The sequence below is a fragment of the Sapajus apella genome, unplaced genomic scaffold (assembly GCF_009761245.1).
Source record: "Sapajus apella isolate SASKATOON/1434 unplaced genomic scaffold, GSC_monkey_1.0 scaffold7, whole genome shotgun sequence".
Taxonomy (NCBI): Eukaryota; Metazoa; Chordata; class Mammalia; order Primates; family Cebidae; genus Sapajus; species Sapajus apella.
The window spans coordinates 37,055,370-37,081,385 of record NW_022436947.1 but is presented as its reverse complement, the minus strand read 5'-3'; the positions used below and the strand labels follow the sequence as shown (position 1 = coordinate 37,081,385).

The window sequence follows — 26,016 nt, the reverse complement described above, 5'->3', positions numbered from 1 at the left end:
TCACCTGTAACAGGCACTTTATTATTCTCTCTTAAATCAGAGATATTTAATTGCCAAAGTTGAAATTTAAAAACAGCAAGGAAGGACAATTTCAATAGTCAATTGCAAAATATCATCTTATTTGCCTGTTTGTTTCCCTCCTTCAGACCACTTCCAATGTAAATCCTTCACTCTGAAGCAGCAAATTTTTTAAGTATTTAAGGAGTTGTTGAAGGAGGAAAGGTGATGGAGAGCTATGGCTATAAAGGTATGGGCTGAGAGGCACTGATGGACTTAAAATGTTCTAAAAATGCAAGCACTTTCTTTCGTTCTTTCAGGCTAATGAGGAAAGTCCATATACTTCATTTTTACCCACAATAAAGGTAAAAATGACTAAAGGTTTCTATGGTTCGGTAGTCATAAATAAAATGAGAGAACATCCACATAGTCTAGGAAATCTGGCTCCCCTGCGATGATGCCCCAGAATACTTCAATGCCCCCAGTTTGGGAGAAGACAGGATAGGATTTTTTTTGTGAAAGGTAGTTGGTTCCAGTGGTCTTGGTTATCAATTCTTGAGTTTAAATTGACAAATAAATTGGTAAATGATAAAGATAAACCTACAGTTGTAGCAACTGTCATACTATTATTGTTGTTTACTCAACCCCATAATATAGAAGGCAAATTTTATCAACTGTGCCTATGAATTTGTATTATTTTAATAAATTCTTTGTATGATGAGGTTAAATATAAAAATCCTGTTTTTTAAAAAATTTCTCAGCATTTTAATGTAAAATCCTATGTGTAAGTTCATTCTTATTGGGTTAACAATATAAAGCATGTAATTACAAAAACAGGAACACAGATTATAATGCCCACATCTTTCCACCTATAAGTCCGAATGTACCATCCTACCAGCATTTTCTGCCATCCTCCTGTTACAGCGGATTAAATATTTCTGTTATAATCAAAGGTTAACTTCCTCATGTGGTCTACCTAGATTCCACCTCCCCTTCTTTCTTTAGAGTTCTCCACTCTTCCTCCTGCATCATCAATTTCTCCCAGTGAATTTCCTGGATAATGTCTATTACCTTATAAACATCTATCAATATACAACTCATCTCCCAACTTAAAACAACAAAAAAATAAAAGCTTTCTTGATGTTACACCCCCACCTTTTGCTCCTTCCCTTCCTATTTCTGCTGCCGTTTCCAGCAAAACTTGTCCAAGGGATGGGGCATCCAGTGATTCCCTCCACTTTCTCACATCCTGTTTTCTTTCCCCCACTCCATCCAGGCTTCTACTCTCAAGTACTCCGTTGAAACTGCTCTTGGCTAAGTCCCCAGGTCACTGGGGAGTTCATGTTGCCAAACCAACAGATCACTTTCCCAAATTCAGTTACTCGACTTTGCGGCAGGATTTGTCGAGGCTGATCTGATATTTCTGGGATGTCTTCTTCTGTTTACTTCCACCACCCTCTTGATTTTTCTCCTGCTTCACTGGCATTGCTTCTGAGTCTCCTTTGTGGCCCTTCTCCTCTTACTCTCAAATATTTTTTATTAATTTAATTCATAATAATTGCCCAGATTTATGGAGTAATGTGCTGTCATGATATATGTATACATTCTGGAATGATTAGATCAGTCTAATTAACATATCCATTACCTCACATACTTCATTCATACCTCTTAAGTGGGCATATCAATCTTAGTAAGTCAAAATTAGAAGTACTGATTTTCCAGCAACCAAATATTGTGTCTTTTCATTTTGAATGATGCCACCCCAAATACAAACAAACAAACAAAAAAACCTTTAACACTTTGATGTGTAGGAAGAAATCTAATAAAATTGTAACTCTATAGAAAAATGCTTCTCTAATTTGTAATGTGATGAAGTAATGAGAAAACATCTCTGATGGTAGGTATATCTTATAATGTAGCATCTAGCCTTAAACAGATCATATTTAATTTTTCTTATTTGGGAGACATCTACATGATAATGAAATTCAATGCTTGTTAGCACTACTAACAATTCTATGTAATTTTGTATTCCACTTTTAAGAGTAAAATTGCCTCTGACATAAGATACCTTCCAGAGAGGAAGTCTGTGTAGGTTTAGGAGAGTGGATAGAAGAGACGGGCTGCCAGGGTTTCAATCTGAGCTTTGACACTTCTAAGCTGTGTGACCTTGGGCAAGTCACTTACTCTTTCTGTGTCCCAGCTTCCACACTTCTAAAATGTGAAAAATAACAGCAACTGCTTCACACAACTGTTGTAAAGATTAGGGAGTTAACATAAGAGAACTACCTAGAAAACAGTTCTTGGTGCATACTATTTAACAAAGTTTAGCTGTGACTGAATATTTTAAAATTTCATTTTATAAATTCATTTACCCCAGAAAAAAGGAGCTAATGCCTCATCGTATTTGCTCATGGGCTAAATATTAAATTCAATTACTGCTTACTAAAGAACTTAGATGGCTGGGCACAGTGGCTCACACCTTTAATCCCAGCACTTTGGGAGGCTGAGGTGGGCAGATCAAGAGGTCAGGAGTTCAAGATCAGCCTGATCAACATGGTGAAACCCCGTCTCTACTAAAAATACAAAAATTAGCCAGGTGTGGTGGTGCATGCTTGTAATACCACCTACTCAGGAGGCTGAGGAGAACTGCTTGAACCCAGGAGGCGGAGGTTGCAGTGAACTGAGATCACGCCACTGCACTCTTGCACTCTAGCCTGGGGACAGAGCGAGACTCCATCTTAAAAGTAAAAGAAAAAAAAAAGAACTTATGGTACATTTTTTCTCTATAGTGTCTTTTACTTTGGGCTATTTCCCTACTCTTTATAGGAAACACTATAAATTCAATAATGATATAAAAACCAACACCTCACTGAGTACCCCACCTGTTTGTTAGCATCATTGGTAAATATGTTAGTAGGGAAACAGAAGAATCTCCTTTTACTTGTTAAAAAGAAGGGAGCTTCTCTGAGAGTAGGCTAGTAAGATAAAGTAGAATAAAGAGTTATACTTCATAAGGTCTATACAATTGCTACAGTGGAGTTAAAAATTTAATTGTGCAGTTCCAAGCATCCAAAGAAAACAGATAATCTGATGTTAGAATTTTAATAGCACCTATGCAAAAAAAAAAAAGTCCAGCAACTCAAGAGAACAATTATAGGGCCTGCTATAGGCATTTCTACTTTACAAGTAAGGAAACCAAGGTAAAGAGGTTAGAAATTTCACCCAAGGACACCTACTAACAAAGGAGATATAGAATGGAGTAGATATGAACCCATGCTTTTGATTACTTCACTATACTTCTTCTGGGGTGCAAAACACCCTTTCTTCTTGCTTCTTCATCTTTTTTTTTTATTTAATAGTGCTACATTTTCATAGGGTACATGAACACATTAGGGCAGGTTTATGTGCTGCTGCTTCCACTCAGACTCATGACTTAGGGCCATAATGATCTTGTGTTTTATAAAGAGAGAAAAACCAAAAGGACTGAAACTTTAACCCCCCTGCTAGTCATCATCTCAGCTGTCTCTCAGATTTTACCATGGGAGAAGATCACAGGAAAACTGAACCAAGAAGAAATACCATTTGTACTTGGGCATCTTTCTCTCCATGTTCCCTGACCGTTCCTCTCCTTTCCCTGCTCTCATAGCCTGTCACACAAATCTGTAGACCCTCTTCCTGCTTATTTATTTATAGACAGGGGTCTCACTATGTTGCACAGGTTGGAGTGCAGTGGTGTGATCAGAATTCATGCAGCCTCAAATTCATGGGCTCAAGATGTCCTCCCACCCCCAGCCTTCTAAGTAGCTGGGACTATAAGCGTGAACCGCCATACTCAGCCCTACATATTTAATAAATTTATACTGGTTCTTTCCCTTTGCCACCACTTCCTTAGATCATCTTTCCCCAGATCAATGTGAGAACTCCTAACTGGGTGCTCAATACAAATACACAAAGGTTAACCTTCTAAAGAATTTCTTTATTATGTATTTGCTTAAAAAAATCTATGGAAAGGCATTATAAAGAGAGTTAAAAATATAGTTGCATTCCAAGAAAAGTAATATCCCAACATTTCCCACCTCAATTATGTGAAAAGTGTTAACTTGATATAATATTGCAATCATAAATTTAACATATACATGTAATTCACACTTGCTTCCTAAATAACACATTCCATGATGGCTTGCATATTTTTTTTTTTAAATAAAAATTTGGCCTCTCAGGTAAGCAAAATAAAGTCAAACAAACTATTTCTAAAGTTACAATTTTACCATAAAGAAACAAATAATATTTACAAGTGTAAAACAGTACCCAGTACTTGTTATTTAAAAATGAAGGAATAAAAAGAATGGCGAAGACATTTTTATACAGTTACTTCCTTTTAATGTTGGAGAGATTCATCAGTATAATTCTAACAAATATTTTATTGTAAACTTGATCTGATCTAGGAACTACTTTACTTAATCTAAAATTACAACTGAAATAGGTATCAACTTTTATTCTGGTTCTATTTAATAGTACTGTCCCTGGTATCATTTAGAAAAAATAGACAAGTAACTTCCACTTTTGTCACAGGAAGCCAAGCCAAGATGATGAAATAATCAGTTCATCAATGAGTCAACCAACTATTGAAAGTATCTCTTATGTTAGAGGTACATGTGAACTCAAAAGCCTAGTTGCTGTCTTGTGATTCAGACTCATTTCTCTTGACCTCAGCTGTCATTCAGAAAAAACAAGTAGGAAAAACAGACCCTCTAAACAGCCCTTCTCACTTAAGAAGTAAAACATCATTTAGTACTGACATTGACATTAGGCTGTTGCGGCAACCCAAACACCAGCAGGTATGGCTCTTAACGCCGGCTAGTCCTTCTGCTGGGTTAACTCTCTTACCCAACTGGGGCGTCTATTCACTGGTTACACCCCTCAGAGGCCTTACCCTGGCCACCTGTAATAAAATGCTAACCCCATCACTTACTGACCTCCGATTCAATTTTTTCATTGCATGTATTACTCTCTGACATGTTCATTTATTTGATGGTTGTCCCCTCACCAGAATGTTGGCCCCTCCAGAGCAAACATTTTGTTTCACAAATTCTAAGTGCTTCAAGAGCTGCTTCACACAGAAGAGGAGCTCAATGAACACTTGAATGAATGAAGGCAATAAAGCCCTTCTGAGACTCATCAGTTAAACTCCAGGAAGAATGTCTTTTGGAAATACAATAATACTATTATGATTATTGTTAGCTTTTCTGTAGTACTTATTTTCAGCAGGATAGGGAGATGAGGTGATCTGTAGCTCCTGTCCATGATCACAGAGACTGATGCTCTTCTAGGAAGAGCCAGGACAGCATCTTAGGCTGGTAAGTATTATCTGGGTAACAACATCGCATTTTTCTGCCAATGCTACATTTCTGTTCCTCTATTTAATACCTTTCCCTGGTGACAAAATAAGCTACAAGTATAAATTAACCACAATTGGTTAAATAAAGATATGGCGACTGATTTAATATTTCTTGTAAGTGCTGCCTTAACTGAAACAGAAAACATAATAACCATGTTTTTAGCCAAAGTAAATTTCTGCTTAACTCAAGGTTCATTGTTGTTACTCAGTTCTAGGACTTAGGACCACAGTGGTAAGACATTTAACAGATCATAAAGATGAACATGCTTACTTGTGAGAGGCCCAGGCAGCCTCTACCACACTTACCCATGGTTATGTGGGGAGTTCAACTGGCAGAGAAAGAACTATATGGCTTGACTCCTAAATCAGTGCTCTTTTCCCTCTGCCCATGTATACCCATAGTAAGAGTTGTTTGTCAGCATATATGAGTCATAAAGTGATGGGCATATGCTGTAGAATATTCCAAATGTAAAAAATAAACTCATGGATTAAAATATCTATATTAAATAAAAAATATTTTTTGCATTAATAATTATTTCTTATTGAGAATCAGAACAGTAGCTACATCAGTATATAGAAATCACCATTGTCCCTATATGACAAGGCAAAAGCAATAGAACATGAAATCAAGGGAAGATGATAAGATGTAATCGGAATTTGAAAGGGAAAGTTGAGGCAACTTGCAGGAGGGTGTGAAAGAAGGAAGAAAGTGTCAATAAGACAAGTGCCAGAATGTGAATGTATATGTATCAATGTAAGAAATCTAAGTGTAATATTCAGCTCCAACATGTTTGGCATAGACAGAAGAGGATTTACCACGAAGATGATGAAGCTTTGGCTTCATGGCCCTCACTTTGGTGAGCACTATCTGAGGTCCTGGAAGAAGTTCTAGCAGTAGAGTCTGATGGCCATGTTTTCTAACACTGCAGTTGGCTAAGATCCTGTCTCCATGTGGACTACTCTTTCATCACGTTAGGAGTCAGTGGGTGTCAGAGTGGACATAACTGCTTTTGGGATTCAGATAAGAGAAGCTGAGTTGGAAATACTTTTATTTTGGGTTAGTGTGATATAGTTACATAGTTTACTTTCCATTTTGTAGTGTAGTCATTCTCAGTGTAAAAACAGCTTCCAAGAACTCCTATGCCCACTGTGCTGATGCACCTAGCATCATGACTCAAGGATAATGATGACACACTATTTTATGAGTGATATGAATTCAGAGGGCAGCTAAAATTAGTCATTGCACAAAGGAAGTTGAATTGTCCTGAAATATAAATAAGATAAAGGTTTTCCAATTCTATAATGATTCTAAAAATCTAAATTACATGATCAATGAGGAGTTGGCAAAGGCAAAATATTAAGCATAAACTCTGGTCTAACAGGCTAGAGGCAGAGTAACCTTTCTAAGATTTCCAGAAAATATTACTAAATTGTTTTCATAGGAAAAGGCCATTTAAGAGTACATGGCCAAAAAGATATAAGGAAAAAAGTACTATAGAACATTTAAGGCACTTAATAAAAATGTTGTATCTCTTGATTTTGTGATGTTTGTGGTACAATTTCAAATAATTTATAATTTGTTGTTATTTCTTTTTGTATTCTAAATAAATGTTCACATTTGTACCTAATTTGGAAGGTGTAACTTTGTATTTTGTTCCTTTGAGAAATATCTCAGCCCTCAGTCAAGTTGTGTAAGCTTCAAAGGTGGACACACAAAACTCAGACCCACCTCTGTACAGAGCTTGCACTGTACTAAATTCCTACATTTCACAAATGTCTTAAATCACAGGTCCCAGATGAAGGGAATGCAGACTACAAAGTTTATTTTCCACTTTGCTTAGCATGACACAATCAAATATATTTAACAACAGGACAAGAATAAAGAGAGAATGAGAATTTGTAATTTCTGAAGTTCTTTTCTTCTCTATTACTTAAAGCAGGTTGACTGAATTAAAATATTCAAATATAGAAATGAATCATAGTATAACTAGATTAGGACTGATGAAATGACTTTTAAGCAATGTTTATAAACACAAAAAATGCCATTTCTTTGAAAGGCAAGGTCTGGCTCTGTTGCCCAGGCTGGAGTGTAGTGGTGCGATCACAGTTCACTGCAGCCTCAACCTTCTGGGCTTAAGCAATCCTCCTGCCTCAGCCTCCAGAGTAGCTGGGATTACAGGCACCTGCCACCATACCTGGCTAATTTTTTTGTATTTTTTATAGAGACAGGGTTTTACCATGTTGCCCAGGCTGGTCTCAAACTCCTGGGCTCAAGTGATCCACGTGCCTTGGCCTCTCAAAGTGGTGGGATTACAGGTATGAGCCACCACACCTGACCTGCCATTCATTTTTGACTGTGTTGCCAAACGAAGCCTATGTTGACCCTTATAAACCTCATTAAACCCCAGGAGCTCAGAACTTGGAGAGAACCTGTAACTTTCAAACTTTGCTATGAAAGTTTCTATGCTAAAGAGCTTTCAGAGTTTATAATCTCAAGAATACACAAGCACATGAACATATAGCAATTATGTACTAATCAAATGCAATCCATATTAAGTACATTAAAAGTCTGCTCATTGTACAGTAGCCTATTTTCATAATATACACATACAGAGTCAGGAAGTTTCCAAAATTCACAAACAAACTTTGTCTTTTCTTTCCATCCCTCTTGGTTAGTTAGAATAATAACAAACAGTATAAAGAATAGCTTCATTTGATATAAAGTCAAGGCCACTTTAAAATATAAGTATCAGTAACACCCACTAAAAATTAAAGAGTCACTTCCTTCCTTGGTATAATAGCCATATAGGTCCATAATCCTTTGAGGTTAGATGAATTCTATAATTCAAATAACTTAATTAACTTACAGATTTCAAAAAGGTACTATGGTGTAAACACCATGCCTAGAACAGCACTCTACGATCTAACACATTAATACCTCTGCAGTGAAATGCATGACAATTCACATAAGTAACAGAAATAATGATTATAAACAGCTTCAAATCCTTTCAACTCAGGTCTTGCTGCCAAATGAATTCAGGTCATGTCAAACTTTGCCACCACATAAATTTTTTAAGAATTGGCTTGTGCTATTTCCATTTTTTAAAAATATGGAGTTGCAGATTAGGGATTGTGAGACTATATCTTCAAGAGTCTCGTCTATTTTGTTTTACGTTTATAGAAGGATCAATCAGCTGGTGTGTAGTCTCTCAAGGCCTGGGTAGATTTGGGTAGTTTTTTTTTTTTTTTTTAATTTTATTTGGTTATGCTGTTCTCCACCAATCCCAGGGCTTTTGAAAGTAAATCACAGTAGAATGCAATAGAAGAAGCTACTGTTATCTTGGGGATTGGCAGTGGTTGCTGTGAGCAGCCTCCTTCCCCAAAGCTCTGTCTTAAAAACAAGCTGCCTTTTCAAATGCAGCACAGGGCCACAGAAGCAGAGAACTGATTTCAGAGAATTTATAGATGGGGAAAATCACTGCCAGAAATCATGCCTCTAGATAGCATGGTGGGACCCATAAATACTGAAGGCTTGAGGAGTGTCTGGACAGAACCCTGTTGAGGATTCTTGGAGCACGAGTGCTGCCACTGCCATTACTCAAAACTCAGACCTCAGAGACAAGCACAGCTCTAGGAGCTGCATGTAAACAACAGCATTTGATATAGAAAGATCATAAAGTTACAGAATGGATGCAATCTGGCTACTCAGAACTCCCTGCTACAAACTAGAACAACTCTTAGCATGATCTGCACATCCTTTCATCTTTTCAAGACGGATAAATGGAGAACAGGACCATTAACCTGAGGCTGCAATGAGTGGAAAGACAGAAAGAGATGAATGGGAAAATTTTATGAAGCTTTTAAAAAGGTAGACATTGCCACTCCCAGGGCATATTACATGTTATTCTAGGCTAGGGCATTCAAGAAACAGACTTGCCTCATTCTACATTAAAATGTGAAAAATGTGATGAGCAACATGAAGATATTGGTATGATAAGCAGTTCTGGCATTTATCCCTTTTTTTGAAGGTAAGAGTGAATTTTGAGGTCAATATTATTCACTAGAGAAAAAACACTCTTACTCTATCACCCAAAATTAAGAAACACAGTAAAACCTTCTTTGTTACTTCACAATTATTTTTCAAATAATTCTGCCCCAAACAAGACCATCATTATCTAGATTATCCATAGTTTGATACTTCTATGAACAGCACTGAATAATGATTATATCATACTTAGATTTTTATTTCCTTATAATCTGCCAGAAAATCCCTAAAAGTATGAGTTCTCTTGGCCCACGGCATCAAAATAGTAGAGCAATATCTACTATTGCTACTATCTATTAAGTAGAGCAATATCTTTATGACATGGCAAGTCTAGCTGTACTAACTCATGAATGTTATCTAAAATATGACTCCCAGTTTTAAGAATATAATGCTGTATTTTCCAGGATGGCTGGTTTAATATATGTTTTAGGTTTTCATTGATGTTTTATTCCTCTCCTAGTACAAAAACCTATGCTATATAATATTTTATGTATCTGGGTATTTTGTTTTATAATATGACATAACTATATAAATTTGTTCCATTAATTTGTAAATTTTATAAAAGTATATTTATTTTCTGGTACTGAGCTAGCTTTTTGCTTGATAATATTCAAAGCAAATTGTTTTTATTACTCTTATTACCTTACTATACATCATCTATCCACAGGGTGGAATACAGAGTTCAAGGCAGAAGGGAAAATCTACTGGGAAGATGAGAATTTGGTCCTAAGAGTGCTATTTTTACCATTTCTGTGATCATGGGTAACATAAGTGCATGAGGAATGGCTACACAGGGAATGCAGTTGAGCCAACGTCTGCCTGGTAGGCATGCTCTCAGCTGCTGTCCCCTATGTCTGACAGTGTGTGCACATCCCACAATGCAGGCAGCTTCTGGCTCTCATGAAATCCAGGCTTGATTTGCCTTACCTATGCCTGCGCATAGAGGCAGCTAATGCCTTGTCGAAGTTCAGGGGCCTTAGCCAAAGGGGTAGCAGTTTGATTCATGGGTAAGAAGCAGGGCAGGAAGAAATGGTTACTCTATCGGATAATGCTTTGTGGCAGCCTAGGCGGGGAGTGTCCTGGGGCTTCTCAGTCCCAAATGACAGGGATGGCAATTGTGACTGAAAGGAGCCCACAGATATGACTTTAATTAATAACAGTTCCATTCTGCATAAACAGAAATCCTCTAATTACTCTTGGATCTGTCAAGAACTGTTCTTGACAGAGCAAATGAATTTAATATTGGTAAAATATGATCACCAAAGTTGAGATAATTCATTATTTTATGAATAGAAATTGTAAATTTAGAGAAATGAATATGTCCAAAATTTTTGGCCTACCCAAATTATCAATTAAACAATTATTTAGATAGCGAAATGTAGAGTTTATTTCTATACCTCTGTTTTGCCCACCAAAAAATACCAATGGGGGAATTTAGCATTTATTAACTGAGAAAACATATTTCAAGGACAATGTTGTACGGGGGAACATTATATGCAAGCAAAATTTTCATTCTAAGCATCTACCAAAAACTGATATTAAGGATTAAGACAGGTCAAGTAAAGTAGAAAAATAAAATCAATAAAAATCTTCAAAAATATTCTGTACTTTAAAAACATGCTTCCTTTATACTTGAAAGACTTTCTCATAAAATATAGAAAAACAACCAAGTTCTAAAAGCAACTATCTTCCACTTACTGTTTTATATTTGTTTATGTTTAAAATGAGGCTACTATGAATAATCTCTGTTTCAACTATCAGACTTACAAACCTATCTTTCTAGCTAAATGTGACAGTGTGTGATTTATTGTACTTAATATTTTGTCTCTTAGTCACTTCCCTGGCTAAATTTCCCAAACCTCATCAGGGGACTTCTTCCAGTTCATGGCAGATGGACAATGACCACAGGATATAAAATGAACAGCTGTCCTCCTCCCTGCTTGTGCCTTTCTCCCTTCTAGTCCTATCCCTCTTCCCTCACTTCCAAATATTTGTATTTCTTCATTGTCACTGGCATTCCTACCATAACAGAGAGGGATCCATTCTCTCAATTTATGGAATTCCGTGCCATGCTCCAGCCACTTCCAAGTGCGCACTCCCTGCAAGTTTTCTCCCAAGCCCACAGTAGAGAACTTTTGCCATGTTGCATGAAACACAAGGAAGAGAAATGTGTCTGGCTTTGCCAGGTTCCCTGCTGGGCCATCCTCCGTTCCCCAAAGCCCACATAACCTACGCCCGAATACTCATGCCTGGCCCATTTTCTAGGAGGACTAATCTCCACCCTAGGCAGCAAGTGTTAAGTATCTCCCCTCCTCCACCCATGGCAATCTAGAGACAGCATTAGTATCATTGTTGCTATCTGGCTCTGACCTTGGTCCCCAGTTCTTAGCAGAGCTCCTGCATCTCTTTCTTCCTACAGGGTGCCATTCCCCTAACCTTCATTGTGGCGCCTGACCCTCTGGTGGTACCATGCCTGCTCTTGTCAATCTCTTTCCCAAATAATGAAGTTCTCCCTTCACACCTCCCTCTTTCCTGGACTTTCCAACAAATTCCGCTCTCATTCTCCTCTGTGGTCTGTGTCTGTTCATCAGCAATGTTTAGTGTCATACTTATTTTCCTCTCCCATGTGGACTCTTCCCCCACCCCCTCCCCATCTATTTGATAATAAAACTTCTCAAAGATCGGGGAAGCATATTAGGCTTTGCTTTCTTCCCAGTGAATTTAAGCACATTTTATATATATAATATATATGTTATATTATATATGTAATATATAATATATATGTTATATATATGTTATATATATATATATATATATATATATATATATATGACACATTCTAAAGATCTTAAAGATCTTCTGTTTAACAGATGAGTCCCTGCTTAATTGATAAGAAACTGGAAACTGTAGGCTCAGACTAAATTCTAACATTGACCATGGATTTCATTTAGTATACTCCCTTGCCTCAGAAGTCAAGAATGAGGGTAGTTTAATTCAGCACCAGTGTGGAATGGCATGAAATCCCTAACCTTACCTATGAATTTAATTTAGTTACATGTTTTTAGTTCTAGGTGTGAGTAAAATTCTGTCCTACATACAGAAAGTGACACTAGTACGTTCCTTAGCCCTCAAGGAATATCTAAGTTAGAAAAAGCGAAAGCGAATGTGCAGAAATGGTCAGTGTATCTATCAAAGCAGAGTGAAGTACCTGTCATAAAATAAATTTAGGGTAAGCGGGGTTTCAGAGATATTAGGCTGAGGCAATGGGATGAGTTTTCATGGAGGAGTGGAGTTTGAGAGACCATTTGGTCTACATCAATCATCAATTTCTTCTCATCCTGTAGTTCACTGCTGTATTCCTTCTACTAGAACAGTCCCCCCAAAACATTAATAGAACAAATTTATGAATGAATTACTGACATTTATTTTTCTAAGCCTCATCAGATGAGTGACAAATCGAGTATCTCCAAAGAGAAAGGGGTAATATCTATGTTCAAATTGTATATTTTAATTCATATAAAATATTTAATTATCATTTCCAATAATTCAAAAACACTTATAATTAATCTCAAGATTCTTTGCCAGAACTTTGGGCTTAGTGATACTTTACAGCATTTCAGAATATTCCCTTTTATTACTTAAGCTAGGGCTTAAGAGTTTGGGGTCAGGTGGATTTGAAAAATATATGTATATATATTTCATTTAAACTCATTTTTAAAAATAAACATTCCCTAAAAAGGTCAACTGTGGGATGACAAAGCAGGATACCCGGAATCATAATCCATTTCACATCTTTACTTACCAAATTTTAGTTAACATAGAAGTATTCCATATATATATATTATTATTATTATTAATTTTTTTGAGATGCAGTCTTACTCTGTTGCCCAAGCTAGAGTGCAGTGGCATGATCTTGGCTCACTGCAACTTCCGCCTCCTGGGTTCAAGCAATTCTCCTGCCTCAGCCTCCCGAATAGTGGGACTATAGGTGTGCGCCACCATGCCGAGCTAATTTTTGTATTTTTAGTAAGATGGGGTTTCACCAGGTTGGCCAGGATGGTCTCGATCTCTTGACCTCGTGATCCACCCGCCCTGGCCTCCCAAAGTACTGGGATTACAGGTGTGAGCCACTGTGCCTGGCCTCATTTTTGTTTTAATACAAATATTTGAAGATCTGGAAATCAAGTCTTGAATCTTAGCTGAATATATTTTATAACCAAGAATCTTACACTTAGGTAAAACATATATTTAACCTTATAAAACATATGTATTATTTTTGCTATTAAAATTTTCTAATGTTTTATTTATTTTTGTTTTGGGTTCAGGTCACCAAAGATTTTGTTAGTCTCATACTTAGAGATGTCCATATTTCAGAAGAGGTTTTTACTATTTCATCGTAAGTTCCCTAAGGTGTTACTCACCAGGGAGAGTGACTCTTGGAAAAAAATGAGATCTAATTTGAAATACATTTCAGTAAGTTCATGAAGGAAATGAGCAATAATTCATACCAACATATGGAGTAGTCAATTTATCCTCTTCTTGAATCACCTGTTCTAAAAGAGTTGAGAGAAAATTTCCCTACTGAATCAAGTTCTGAGTAATTATGAGGTTTATGAATTACGCTCAAGGGAAAAATCAACTGCTTTTCTTATGCTAAATGAAATATAATACCTTTTAGAAGTGATACTTTATCCTTTACATCTATTGAAGAAAAAATAATACCAGGTCTTTTTTTTTTTTCATAAAGCAATATTCCAATTCAGCCAAGGGTAATTTCCAGTTACTTAGCTTTTGTAATTTCCAGTTTTTATTTTTCAAAATACACTCACATAAACAGAGTGTTTCTCATTCATCTGAGACTCCATTGTATGTACAGTACAGAAGGAAGATAATTCAGGCCTAATAACATTTTTATATCTTAATAAATATAAAGCATTTATGATTTTATGACTTCCTTCTGTCTTGCAATAATAAAACAAAAACAAAGCAGCAAAAAGAAATTACACATGCAAAAATAAAACTTGAATGTTTAGGATATCCATAAGTAAAACTCAAGAAAAAAGGTACTAATTCTATAAATTATGAACAAATAATTGATTCTAGTTGGCTTGGCAATTACATACTGATAAACACATGCATATATATTTCTGTCTACCTGTTTTACTAAAAGCATAGTTTACTGGTGATTCTCAGTTTCTTTCTGGGTCATCTTTTCCATTGATTGCGGTCCTCAGATCACCACCCCCAAACCACTTCCTGGCATGAAATGTCTGCATCACATCAATTTAACACTTGGTAACATACTATTATAGATGTCTTTGTAATGGTTACTTGTCACTCAGGCAAGAAATATTTATGAGCATCTATTTATTATGAGTCCCTGGGCTAGTGGCTGAGGATACTGTAATACACAAGATAGATTTGTCTGGCAAGCCAAACTATTTATTCTTCATGGTGTGTTTTTAAATGCTTTACCTTTATTTCTTGTTTGGCTAATGAATCCTATTAATCTGAGGTAAGAGGTAAGCTAGAATGAACAAGCATATTACTTGGTAAATTTTTGCAGAGTGACTCATTGCAGATTTCTACCAAGGAAGTGACAAATCCATCCCTAATACAACTACCCAAATAATTTTTCTTAAGAATTAATTTCGTTCTATTTCTCTATTGCTCAAGAGAGAAAGAGGTTCTTTTGTAGACCTCTATTAAATAACTAAAAAACAACATTATTTTATTTTTAAAAAGTTAAATTAAATGAGTTTAAAACCTCAATTTAACATTTAACTGTCTATTAAATAAGTTGAAGCCCTGAGCTGATACAGATAAGCTCTTTAGATAGATGCGACTTTATCTGACATGGCTTATAGCTACCAGGCCTGGTTCTTCTGCTCTAGGAGGGCACATATGCTTCCCTCCAATGCCTTGCCTATGTTCACTCTGCCTTCTCACCTGAAAAACCTTTCTCTGTCCTTTCAAGTGACTCAGGTTGTTTGCAGGGATTCTCCTTGCTAAGAAGCCTTCATGAAGGACCTCGTTAGGCCCTGCCACCCTGGGGACCTATATACAGACCCACTCTGTTTACAAAAATGCCACTTTCTGGAGATTTATGCTCTGTGTGTACCCAGTGCCTTCTACGACATTGTTAAGTGCTATAAAAATGTTCTATTTTCTTACTTATTTTGTTTTCCCAGAGTTAAAGCCAGCTCAAGCAAATATTGAGCACACAGCAAATATTCAGTGAAATTTTGTTAAGTGAATGATGGACACAAAGGACTACCAACATTTCCTTCGGATCCTCAATCCTGCCTGAGAAAGTAGAGTTCAAAGGCATCTGTAAGATAGCACTTTGCAAGGGCGTCATCTCAAATTTTTCTTCCTATCCCAGAGGAAATCTAAAGGAAGCAGGTAAACACTGCTAAGGCTACAACCATAAATTCCACAAGTTGAATCTAATGAATTAAGTGAGGATGGTAGCAAATTGATGCCTCAGCACAGAAATGGATACAAGATCTTTCATTGGAATGGAAAAATGAAAAGTTCTCCCAAGAATATTTTAGGACACTTTCCAAGATGATTTAGCTATGGATAATGTGATAAATTTCATCTTGCAGAACTGTATTTTCAGGATTCTTTAACTTTAAAAATCATTTGGTTAAGACAGCTTATATTTACGTATGTATGTGTATGTGTATGTATATGTATATATACACATATATCTAACATATATATACGCATATATAATATATACATTATATACACATTTATGTGTACATATATAATGTAATATATGTATATATTGTATATACATTTGTGTGTGTGTGTGTGTGTGTGTGTGTGTATCTGAAAGAACTGAGAAAGTGTTGCTAAACATTGGCATGATGGAGTTTATTTGAGACACCCCTTAGTAATTCAAGCAATTTTTGTATGAGGGACTTGAGAGTCTGTAGGGCAGTTGGGGCCCCACAGGGTCATGGGGTGTCCCTCATGCTGTGTTGAGGTGCAGGACCCGAGAAGTAAAGAGACAGGACACTGAAGAACTGGTGAAGAGCATCTGAACTCAGGGGACCATGCCACCTGTGAGCAGAGATCAGCGATGCCCCCCTCAATGCCCAAGAGCATCTGTATTTATTAATCATAAGCAGGGGGCAGGGTCGTGAGTAAGGTCTTCATCTATAGGCTTAGTAATAGGGCATAAATAAACACGTGAGTCACAAGCAAGGGGACCACCCCATTATGTCACCTGGGCAGAGAGGTGGGCCGTGCCATGCGCAGTAGTAGAGGGTAGTTACAGAAAAGGGGTCCACCCTCACTAGGTCACTGAGGCAAGGTGGTGGGTTGTGTGCAACAGGTGTTGTGCACAACACTTCTTATCTGGGACTGGAGACTTCAAAGGATTTCTAATAGAAGGACACTGTAAGCTTAATGCAGTGGGAGCTGATAGACTTGTGCTATTCTCTTAAGATATTTATGGGAGGATGATTTAAGCTAGCACAGAAGGGAGAAAAGACTGACAGGGTATACAGCTGCCGTGACTGGTCACACCGGAGGGTTCTTCCCCCTCGGTTACTTCCAGGATCTCAGGCCTGAGGCCTACTTTCCACAGGAACTGGATGCAAGGTACTACAACTCCTTTGTAAGGAGGAGAGGCACTTGCTCCAAGCCTGCCATATAGCGTATGCCCTTTCAGGCAGGGACACCACTGCCTGGATCTTCAGTTCTCGTCCTGGTCTGGCTGTTTTCCCACATACTACTTCTGTTCTGTGACTGCTCTAGGCATTCCTCCTACTACAAACTACTATATAGTTACATAGAAGGATTATATAAATCAGCACTAAATGTGTCAGTATAGCTCTGACTACAATACCTATGATTATATAGAAAGATTATATAGAACTAAGTAGATATAAGTATTAAGTATGATTATATAAACTAGATACAGTATATCTAAGCAGTAAGTTATACTTCAAGCACTAATTCTATAAACTAATATATGATTATATATGCAGGATTATATAAAGGAAACAGCTGAGCAATAACACTATAAACTAAGACATTCTTCAGGCACTGGTTGTGCCTTCCTCGGTGTCCATGGGGGATGTTACCCACAGGAGTCTTTTGGATAATGTTTGTTATGCAACTGAAAATGTTTACAAGAGCAATATGAAAGTATCAACACAATAATTTCTCCAATTGTGGTTATATATGCCCAATTATGAACATAATTCACCACTTAGGCCATAAACAATGATGGAACTTCCTAGAAAACTGCTTAAATCATTGTGTTATACAGTGAACATTTAACAATGAATACCCTAAAGGAAGTCCTAAGGTGTGACACTAAAACTAACTGAACATATGTAACCATATTATTAATATAGATTTAAAGAATTCCACAGTATGCAAGGAAATGTAAATTTTAAATTATTAACATATAGTTTTTATAACTTAATGTTAATATAATTTTTGAACTGAGTATAAATAAAATGGCTATTATGGTGGCTATTAGATTGGTTGGATTCATTTTAATTGCTATTCTGGTATTTGTTTACTATAGATAAACACAATTATGACATTTCTAGAATTTGTGAGTGTGCCTCAGTCTGCCCTCATATCACGAAAGTAAACAGAATAACGTCACATACTCATACCTCATAAACATTCACATAAACAAACGTTAATGAGACACACAAAACCATTTCTGGAAAGCTTTGCCCACATACTGTACTCACCACACACCTTACAACAAATGGTTTGCTACTGCACTGTTTCTTTGCCACCCAGACTCTTCCTGGTTTCCTCCAGTTTTTTTACGCTCAACATGTAGTAAGTAAATGCATAAATGAAGTTTATAAACAATAAATTATAATTTCTTTTACTAAATATGTTTCATTTCATTCCTAAGGATATATTAAAATTTCACTTTCAATCTAAAACTGCCACCTGAAAAGATTTATAAATGTATTTTTAGTTATAAACTTGAGATCTTTTTCTCATTTTCTTCCATCCTCTTTCCTTTTTCCTTCCTCCCCTCCTTTAACTTCTCCTTGCCATCTCTCTCTCATTCCCCAATTCTGCTACTCTGCCAGTCTTCGGGCAGGATTCCAAGCAGTGCTTTAAGTAGCACAAGCTGGCCTGGGGGGCTACAGCTTGTGGGGAGACCAGGGGCTCTTGTTAAGTCCCATGTTTGTGTCTAGTCCTGAGACCTTGGCCCTGGTGCTTGCTCTCTGGGTTTTGAGTCTTAGGTACTAAACCTCGCCTTCTCTGATTAACTTCTCTTCTTGGTCCTTTTTCATAAACTCTATTGTATTGATACAAATGAAAGGCAGCGAATAGAGAATCTATGCCATATTAGCAGTATACTATTTTTCCCTTTAATAAAGAATATTTTTTCCCTTTAATAAAGAGTAATTTAATTGGTGTAGGAACTCTCCTTTCTTGAATAAAGTACAAATAATATTAGAATTAGGAGACATATATTTTAAAATTGTTTCTCTTGTGTTCTTTTATTGCTTAAAGACAGTATCTGAAACTAATGTTCATTTCTCTAACAAAAAGGAAGAACAAGTACTCAGAATATTGATACATTATTAACCATTATTCAGCTTATTTTTATGTTAATAGCATAAACACACTTGTTCTGATTAAGAGGCTCTAAGTTGCCTGTCATACCAGTTTAAAATATTTGTTTTTGTAGTACCATAACTCTTTAAAAATATATTTTTTTCTGATTATAAAAACATTATGTGCTTGCTACAGAAGAGTTAGGATACACTTGTTAATAAATCAAAGAAAACTCTCTCATCAAAAAAACCATTATTTTTGTTTTCACTAACACTTTACTTATGATCACACATGGACTTCTGAACTGTCTGTAAATCGTTGTAGGTAATACTGTCAACTGGAGTAGAAAATAACCCAAAATGTAATCAGGTGATTTCACATAGTACCTCCTACACAAGCTGAAACGAGGCACACTGATGAAAAAGTGACAAATACATGACTTGAAGAAAACTGCTTTTTGGCAAAATCAAGCACGTGGGCTCCTGGCTATAGAACGCTGACTTGCAATTTGGAATAAAAGGCTCCTGAGGGAACAGTCCTTTCACTAATGGTGGACCTCCTAAGATATGGAAGTGACTGGAGGAAGCTGTCCTGAGCATGGCTAGTGGACATCTGCAATTCTCATGCCAGAGGGAATGACCAGGAGGGGGTGTTGCTCTTATGGGAGCTAGGCCCCATTAGAAGACAGCATCTTTCTACCCCTAGAATATTTCCTTTGTAAATTTGTACAAGTTATTTATAAGTACATACCCTTGAAAAATAAAATGGAAGGTAATAGAATAGACCACAAAACTGCAAACACTTGATCAAAAGGTACCTTATTTTATTGAATGCTTTAGGTAGGAACTTTTAGCTCTAAAACAAAAGCAGTTAAACACTGCCGGATACAGACATTTAAAAAAATTGTCTATGTTTGAATTTAACATAGATTATTCATGCCAAACATTAAGCCTTAATTGGTTATTTTTGGTTACCAATAATTATCTCTCTCACTAGCAGTTAGTCAGAGCTCAGGAAATGGAACACATTTCAATCTTAATCTGAGCAAAATATAACTAGCTAAGTAATCCTGCTGTAATACAATAAGCCAATGTATGCAAAATACACATGTAAATCATTTTAAGGTGTTTTGAATTATCTGCAATATTTTTAATACCACTAACTGCTGGAGAGATGTGAGAACAGAATGTAACATTCAAAAATATTTATTTCACTTTAAAAATGTTGCAGATTATTTACTGCAAAGCTAAAACTTACTATTCTGTAAATCTAAAAGCATCTGGCATTATAATCCTGATTGCACACTATCTTTAAAGCAAACATTTCCAAGTTAAATCGTTATAATTGCTAAAAACACTTACCAATCGAAAATTGGAGGACAGAAGCTGTTGTTGTATTAAGGCCTGTGGTAATCTAGAGAAAAAGAATATATAAAAATAAGACAAGATAGAAAGAGAGGAGAAAGATGCTGGGAGGGAGGTGGGGAGGGGAAGAGTTAAAAAAGAGGAAAGAAGAAATCCATTAACAGAAGTTGCATTTATCCAGTTGTTGGTTCATTTTACCAATGTGTCTGAACACAGATCTGTTTCTTATTCCCCTGTGGAAAATGAAGCAGTAAAATTCTGACTTAGGGACGTATAGCCTATTTCTCAGTGTCCTTTCATAAACTATTTTTAGTGGAATCCAGCAGGTTATCTGGTGAAGGCATTTAACAAAGCTCCTCTCCACTCACTCCACCATCTCCCCTCCATCCTACCATATCAATAGATCTGGGACCCGGAAAGAATGTAGCAAAAAGCCTACTGAACAAAAACTGGGAGATAAATTAAGAACAAATGAGTAGAATAAAATTATTTTGAGAAGGAAATATCACTACAATAGCTAAAGGTCGTAGGCTTTCTTTGTGGAGGGGTGTAATAAAATGATATAAAATTGATTGTAATAATGGTTTCACAACTTTGTAAATAAACCAAAAACCTTGAACTGTACACTTTAAATTAAGGAATGTAGAATGTGTGGATTATTTCTCAATAAAAACTTACCCAAAAAATAAAGAAAAGAAATAGAATTATGGACCTAGAAATAGTCTTCCGACAAGTTTCTGCTACTTTCTGAAATTATTTCCCCCTTCTGAAAGAGGAATGGTGCCTCTGTAATTTTCACATTTTATTTATTTATCCTTTAGAGCAGTGGCTTTGACCCATACCAGCTCAAATGGGATAAGAATTAATGTCTCATTTTGTTGGGTTCTGAAACTCTGGACTACAATATAGGACATTTCAGTGACTCCACCCTATGCAACAGAAAGTGGGTAACTCTTTTCACTGTGTCAGAGGCAGCAGGCTGTCTTACTTTTGCTTCTTATCTGTCTTAATAACATCTTTAGATATATCTCTGCATTTTGTTAGTCCCATGTGATAAAGTCCACAAATGCAGAAGGGCCAAGTGCTATACAATTCATGAACAGCCATAGGAAATGAGTGAACAAGCTTCTTGCTCTGTTGAACTTCAGTTGAGATGTGAATATTAAAAGATTGGATGCATGTGAATATCAAAATATCTACATCATGACTTGGAGAGATGACTGAATGTGTGTTTTAAATACATGGCTATAAACCTATTGCTAGTGCATTAAATATACTGAAGAGTCTGAGATACTTATCCCATTGGTGTAATAAATGATGCTTGTGTCACCTACTTGATCAAGTTCCACAAGCTGTGACCTCTGCTAGCGAACAGTAAGTTGTGTGAAATATCGTCAAATTTCAAATTACATGTGCTAACTGAGGGTGACCCTACACTTTGATTAGTCACTGATTCTACTTTTTTTCAGCAGGGACTGGTAGAATGGTTGGCTCTATTTCTTTACTTTTACCCATTTGTTTTATTAGTAAAATATCAGCTACAAGAAAAAACAGGAAAGATGAGGGAATAAAAAGAAGCACTGCCTATGAAATCTATTCTGAAATCTATTCACCTATATTTATACTTGAGTATTATAAATATAAATTATACCTATATTTATAATTGGGTATTACAAATTATTAATCTTGAGTTCAAATATGAGTTATTAAGCCTTTATACATGACATTCTGAAAACAAAAGGGGCCCTTAAAGACCTGTTGATAAATAATATGGTAACTATGAATGTCTGATAGATTAACTTCTTCTTACCAAATCTCACTCTCTTAAATTATTAAATATACTCAAAACTATAGAAAATTAGTATGATAACTAAACGAATCTGAAGAAATCACTGTGGGCTGAGGCTGTTCATTCTGCACTTTTTCTCTAAAATTTTTTATTGGGTTTGACATTGTTTTAGTCCAAATTCACCCTTGTAATTAAAATGCATTTCCAAATATGTGAGAATAATTCAGTAAATAGGCCCAGTGAGGCTCATGCCTGTAATCCCAGCACTTTGGGATGCCAAGGCAGTAGGTCTGCTTGAGCCCAGGAGTTCGAGACCAGCCTAGGCAACATAGGGAGACCTCGTCTCTACAAACGATTAAAAAGAAATTGGCTGGGTGTGGTGGTGCATGCCTGTAGTCCCAGCTACTTGGGAGGCTGAGGTGGGAGGATGAGGCCGGAGGATCACCTGAGCCCAAGTGGTCAGGGCAGCAGTAAGTCATGATGGTGCCCCTGCACACCAGCCTGGGTGACAGAGTGAGACCTTGTTTTAAAAAATAATAGTTGTAATTTAGTAAATAATTTCCTTTTTTTTAAAAAAAGAGGGCACCATAACTCATTACACTTTAAATTCTGAGAGCACATTTTTCTTTAAAGGAGTAAATGAATTTCTTTTTACCTTTATTTTATACTAACAAAATGAATAAAGTTCAGTGTCACCACCTGAAATACAGAGACTTCACTGGGTTAAATAAAATCCAGTGAGGGGTACACAGCACAGCAGTAAAAGAAGCAGAAACTTGTGCTATGTCCAGGTAAACATTAGCTGCCACCCTTCACTAATGTCTCCTGAAATGAAATGGCTATTTAACTATATTCACAAAACGGAGATGCTCTTTTTAGCATTTTAAAAGATAAAGCTTAGCCTACTAAGGTTCTTTGCTTGCGGTTCTTTTTCTTACAACTTCAGTAAGAATGGACTTTATGAAAAATAAGAAGGCACACTGTTTAAAAAGTGATGTTTGGGGGCTGATGTTTCATTAGTCCTCATGCACAATAATTTTGATTGCATTCAGTCATAATGTATCATGCAAATGTTAGGATTTCAGCAAATATTGAATATAATGTTAACTGAAAACCAAATTCCTCACTTTTCATTTGATTGATCTGTCTTCTATAAACACAACTTGGGTACAATATATATTTTTGCTTTGGGGACACTGATACAGTATAAAAATCATGAAAAATTAGAAGTTAGTATAAAATGTGGACATCATCGCCATCATTCTCAATGTTTTATTTTATTTCTTTTGAATCTCACCATGCAAATTCATCTTAGGAAAATATTTATAATGGAAATATAAAAACTAGACACTTTCTCATTTCTTAGATGAAGATAATTATTTTGAATATTTTCCTTTTTAGTTGAAAGGCTAATCCCACATTAATTATAAAACACAGCTCAAAATTAGCCCATTTGATATATCAACTCTAATGCTAAACAGGGATATAGTAAACGATCAGGATTAAATATACATGGGATTAAATAGATACTTCAGTTTTATACTATAAAAATATGAATTTTGGCATTGTATCATTGTATTCTTAGACATTTTTATTTCCTATTAATCAGTGAAAACAAAAATAACTTGTCAAGCATTTCCAGGAATATTACTAAACGAGACACCTTTTAAAATAGGCATTTAGTGTAAGCTAAATTAACTACAGTAAAAAAATTAATTCTGTGCTAAGGTTTATAGATAATTAATTCTGTCATGGTATATTATTTAAAATGTACTAGCAAATCTATTTTTTCAAGAAAAACTTCACCACCAGAATCATACTTGTCTGCAGGTATATTATAGCACCTCGTGAGGCTTGAATTATGAGCACCTATTATTTTAATTTGCATCCAATTAATTCTGTTTGTGTTGTAATTTCAACTAAAAACCCCTCAATTCATCAATGTTCTGAAGCTTGCATCTTTAACAAATTAAATGTATCTATTGCCATGAAAGGGGTATTTAAGCAGCATAAAATAAGAACCATCTTACAACTAATTGGCTTTCACATTTTGATAACTAAATCTTTTAATTGCCCATCTAGGTACCCACCCCCCCCACCACCATTTACACTGGATGCCAGTCTTTTGACAACTTTTAAAGTTAATGATTTTGAAACACAATTGTCACATAAGGCTGAAAAATACAACCTGTTGCTAGCCCTCTGCAAAGGAAGAAGGGAAATAAAAGAACAAGCATTGAAGCCCAAGATGAAAAGCAAGAAAGTAAAGCATAAGAGACAGTACAAGAAGAGTATTAGGGACAAAGGAATTGAACCAGGATATAACAATTGCTGTTGTATTATTTTTCAAGAAGGTTTTCACTGATTAATAGGAAATAAAAAATGAAAGAAGTCTTCATGCCAGTAAGAATTACCAAGTCAACAAAAAAGGCCTCATTAGCCACATGATCATGGCTAGTAGTTTCACTTCTTTCAATTTAGAATGCTTATGTTTCATTTTACGTACAATGTGGCAAGCAAAAGCTACTACTAATAAGCCTAAAGTAAAGGAAAATAATCTGCTTCTAAGTAATTTGACATAAACCAAAATTTAAAAAAATAGTTTATTCAGTAGGCTCTCTCATTTAAAGGAAAATCCATCAGGTTCATCTGTGGCTATTGGCTAAAATTTTAAAATAATGTGATAAAACTGAACACCTAACAGTTTTGACTTCAAAGGAGAAAATAAGGACAATTTTAAGAGCATGGCTTTATAGCAGAACTTAGAAGGTCATAAATTATTATGGATATTACAGCAAATATTCAAATTTTTTAAAAGCTATCTAATCATAGTGATACACCATGTTTAATGAGATCCATTGATGTTGCCAATTTTATTACTGAATTATTTATTTTTGCATCTGAAAATAGGCCATAGAATCACCCCTCCTAATTTTAAGATGTTTGTTATAGGACTCATAAATCATATTTGAATTTTAACTTTAAGAGCATAAGAAAAGCTTCTGTTGGCAAAAAGCTCAGTAAATACTATAATGGAATAATGTACATAAATAGTACATACTTACCAGTTCTCGTGGACCATATGGCTCACAGAAGGTGACAGCATTGCCATGCATAATTGCACCACACTGTTCTCCAGTCTCACAGTTGTTACACTCAACCCTGCAGGAACACAGAACACATCTCCAGTCTGAGAACTAAGTAGCAAAGGTGGTTTACTGCTCAGGTAAGAAAAGATGTAATAGTTATTGTTACTCAGCTCAAATCACCATTTCGAGGAAAGTAGGGGTATTTTGCATTATGAAAAGGTTAAGAAGACCGGGAACCAGAAAGACTTGAATATAAATCTCAATTCTTTCAGTTACTTATAGCGGTGGGCAAGTTACTTAACCTTCCAAAGTTTCGGTTTCCTCACCTGTAAGATAAGGATAACAATACTGACCTAAATCTCACATAGGTATTGTGAGGATGAAATGAGAGATTATAGTTAAAACACAGAGTACAGAACCAATGTCATAGTAGGCATTTAATGAAAGATGATATTATAATCAATAATTATATATATAATATGCATGTTGAATACAAGGATGCCTTCAAGTATTAAGTACAAGCAGAGTGGCCAGGCGGGGACGCTCACACCTGTAGTGCCAGGACTTTGGGAGGTCAAGGTGGGCAGATCGCGAGATCAGGAGATCAACACCATCCTGGCTAACACGATTAAACTCAGTCTCTACTAAAAACACAAAAAATTAGCTGGGGATAGTGGCGTGTGCCTGTAGTCCCAGCTACTCGGGAGGCTGAAGCAGGAGAATTGCTTGAACCTGGGAGGTAGAGGTTGCAGTGAGCAGAGATCATGCCACTG

The 26,016-nt window shown here is 36.1% G+C and overlaps 1 protein-coding gene across 3 annotated transcripts in view; it reads right to left on the bottom strand.

Annotated features, from left to right (window-relative positions):
- The window catches only part of RELN (reelin), a 535,951-nt gene that overhangs the window by 236,290 nt on the left and 273,645 nt on the right, over positions 1–26,016 (bottom strand). For all 3 annotated transcript variants that reach the window (XM_032276354.1, XM_032276355.1, XM_032276356.1), the window contains exons 7-8: positions 25,220–25,316; positions 20,363–20,414 (exon numbers count right to left, since the gene is read on the bottom strand). In XM_032276354.1, the coding sequence (XP_032132245.1) occupies positions 20,363–20,414; positions 25,220–25,316 (149 nt within the window). The remainder of the gene's footprint in view (positions 1–20,362; positions 20,415–25,219; positions 25,317–26,016) is intronic.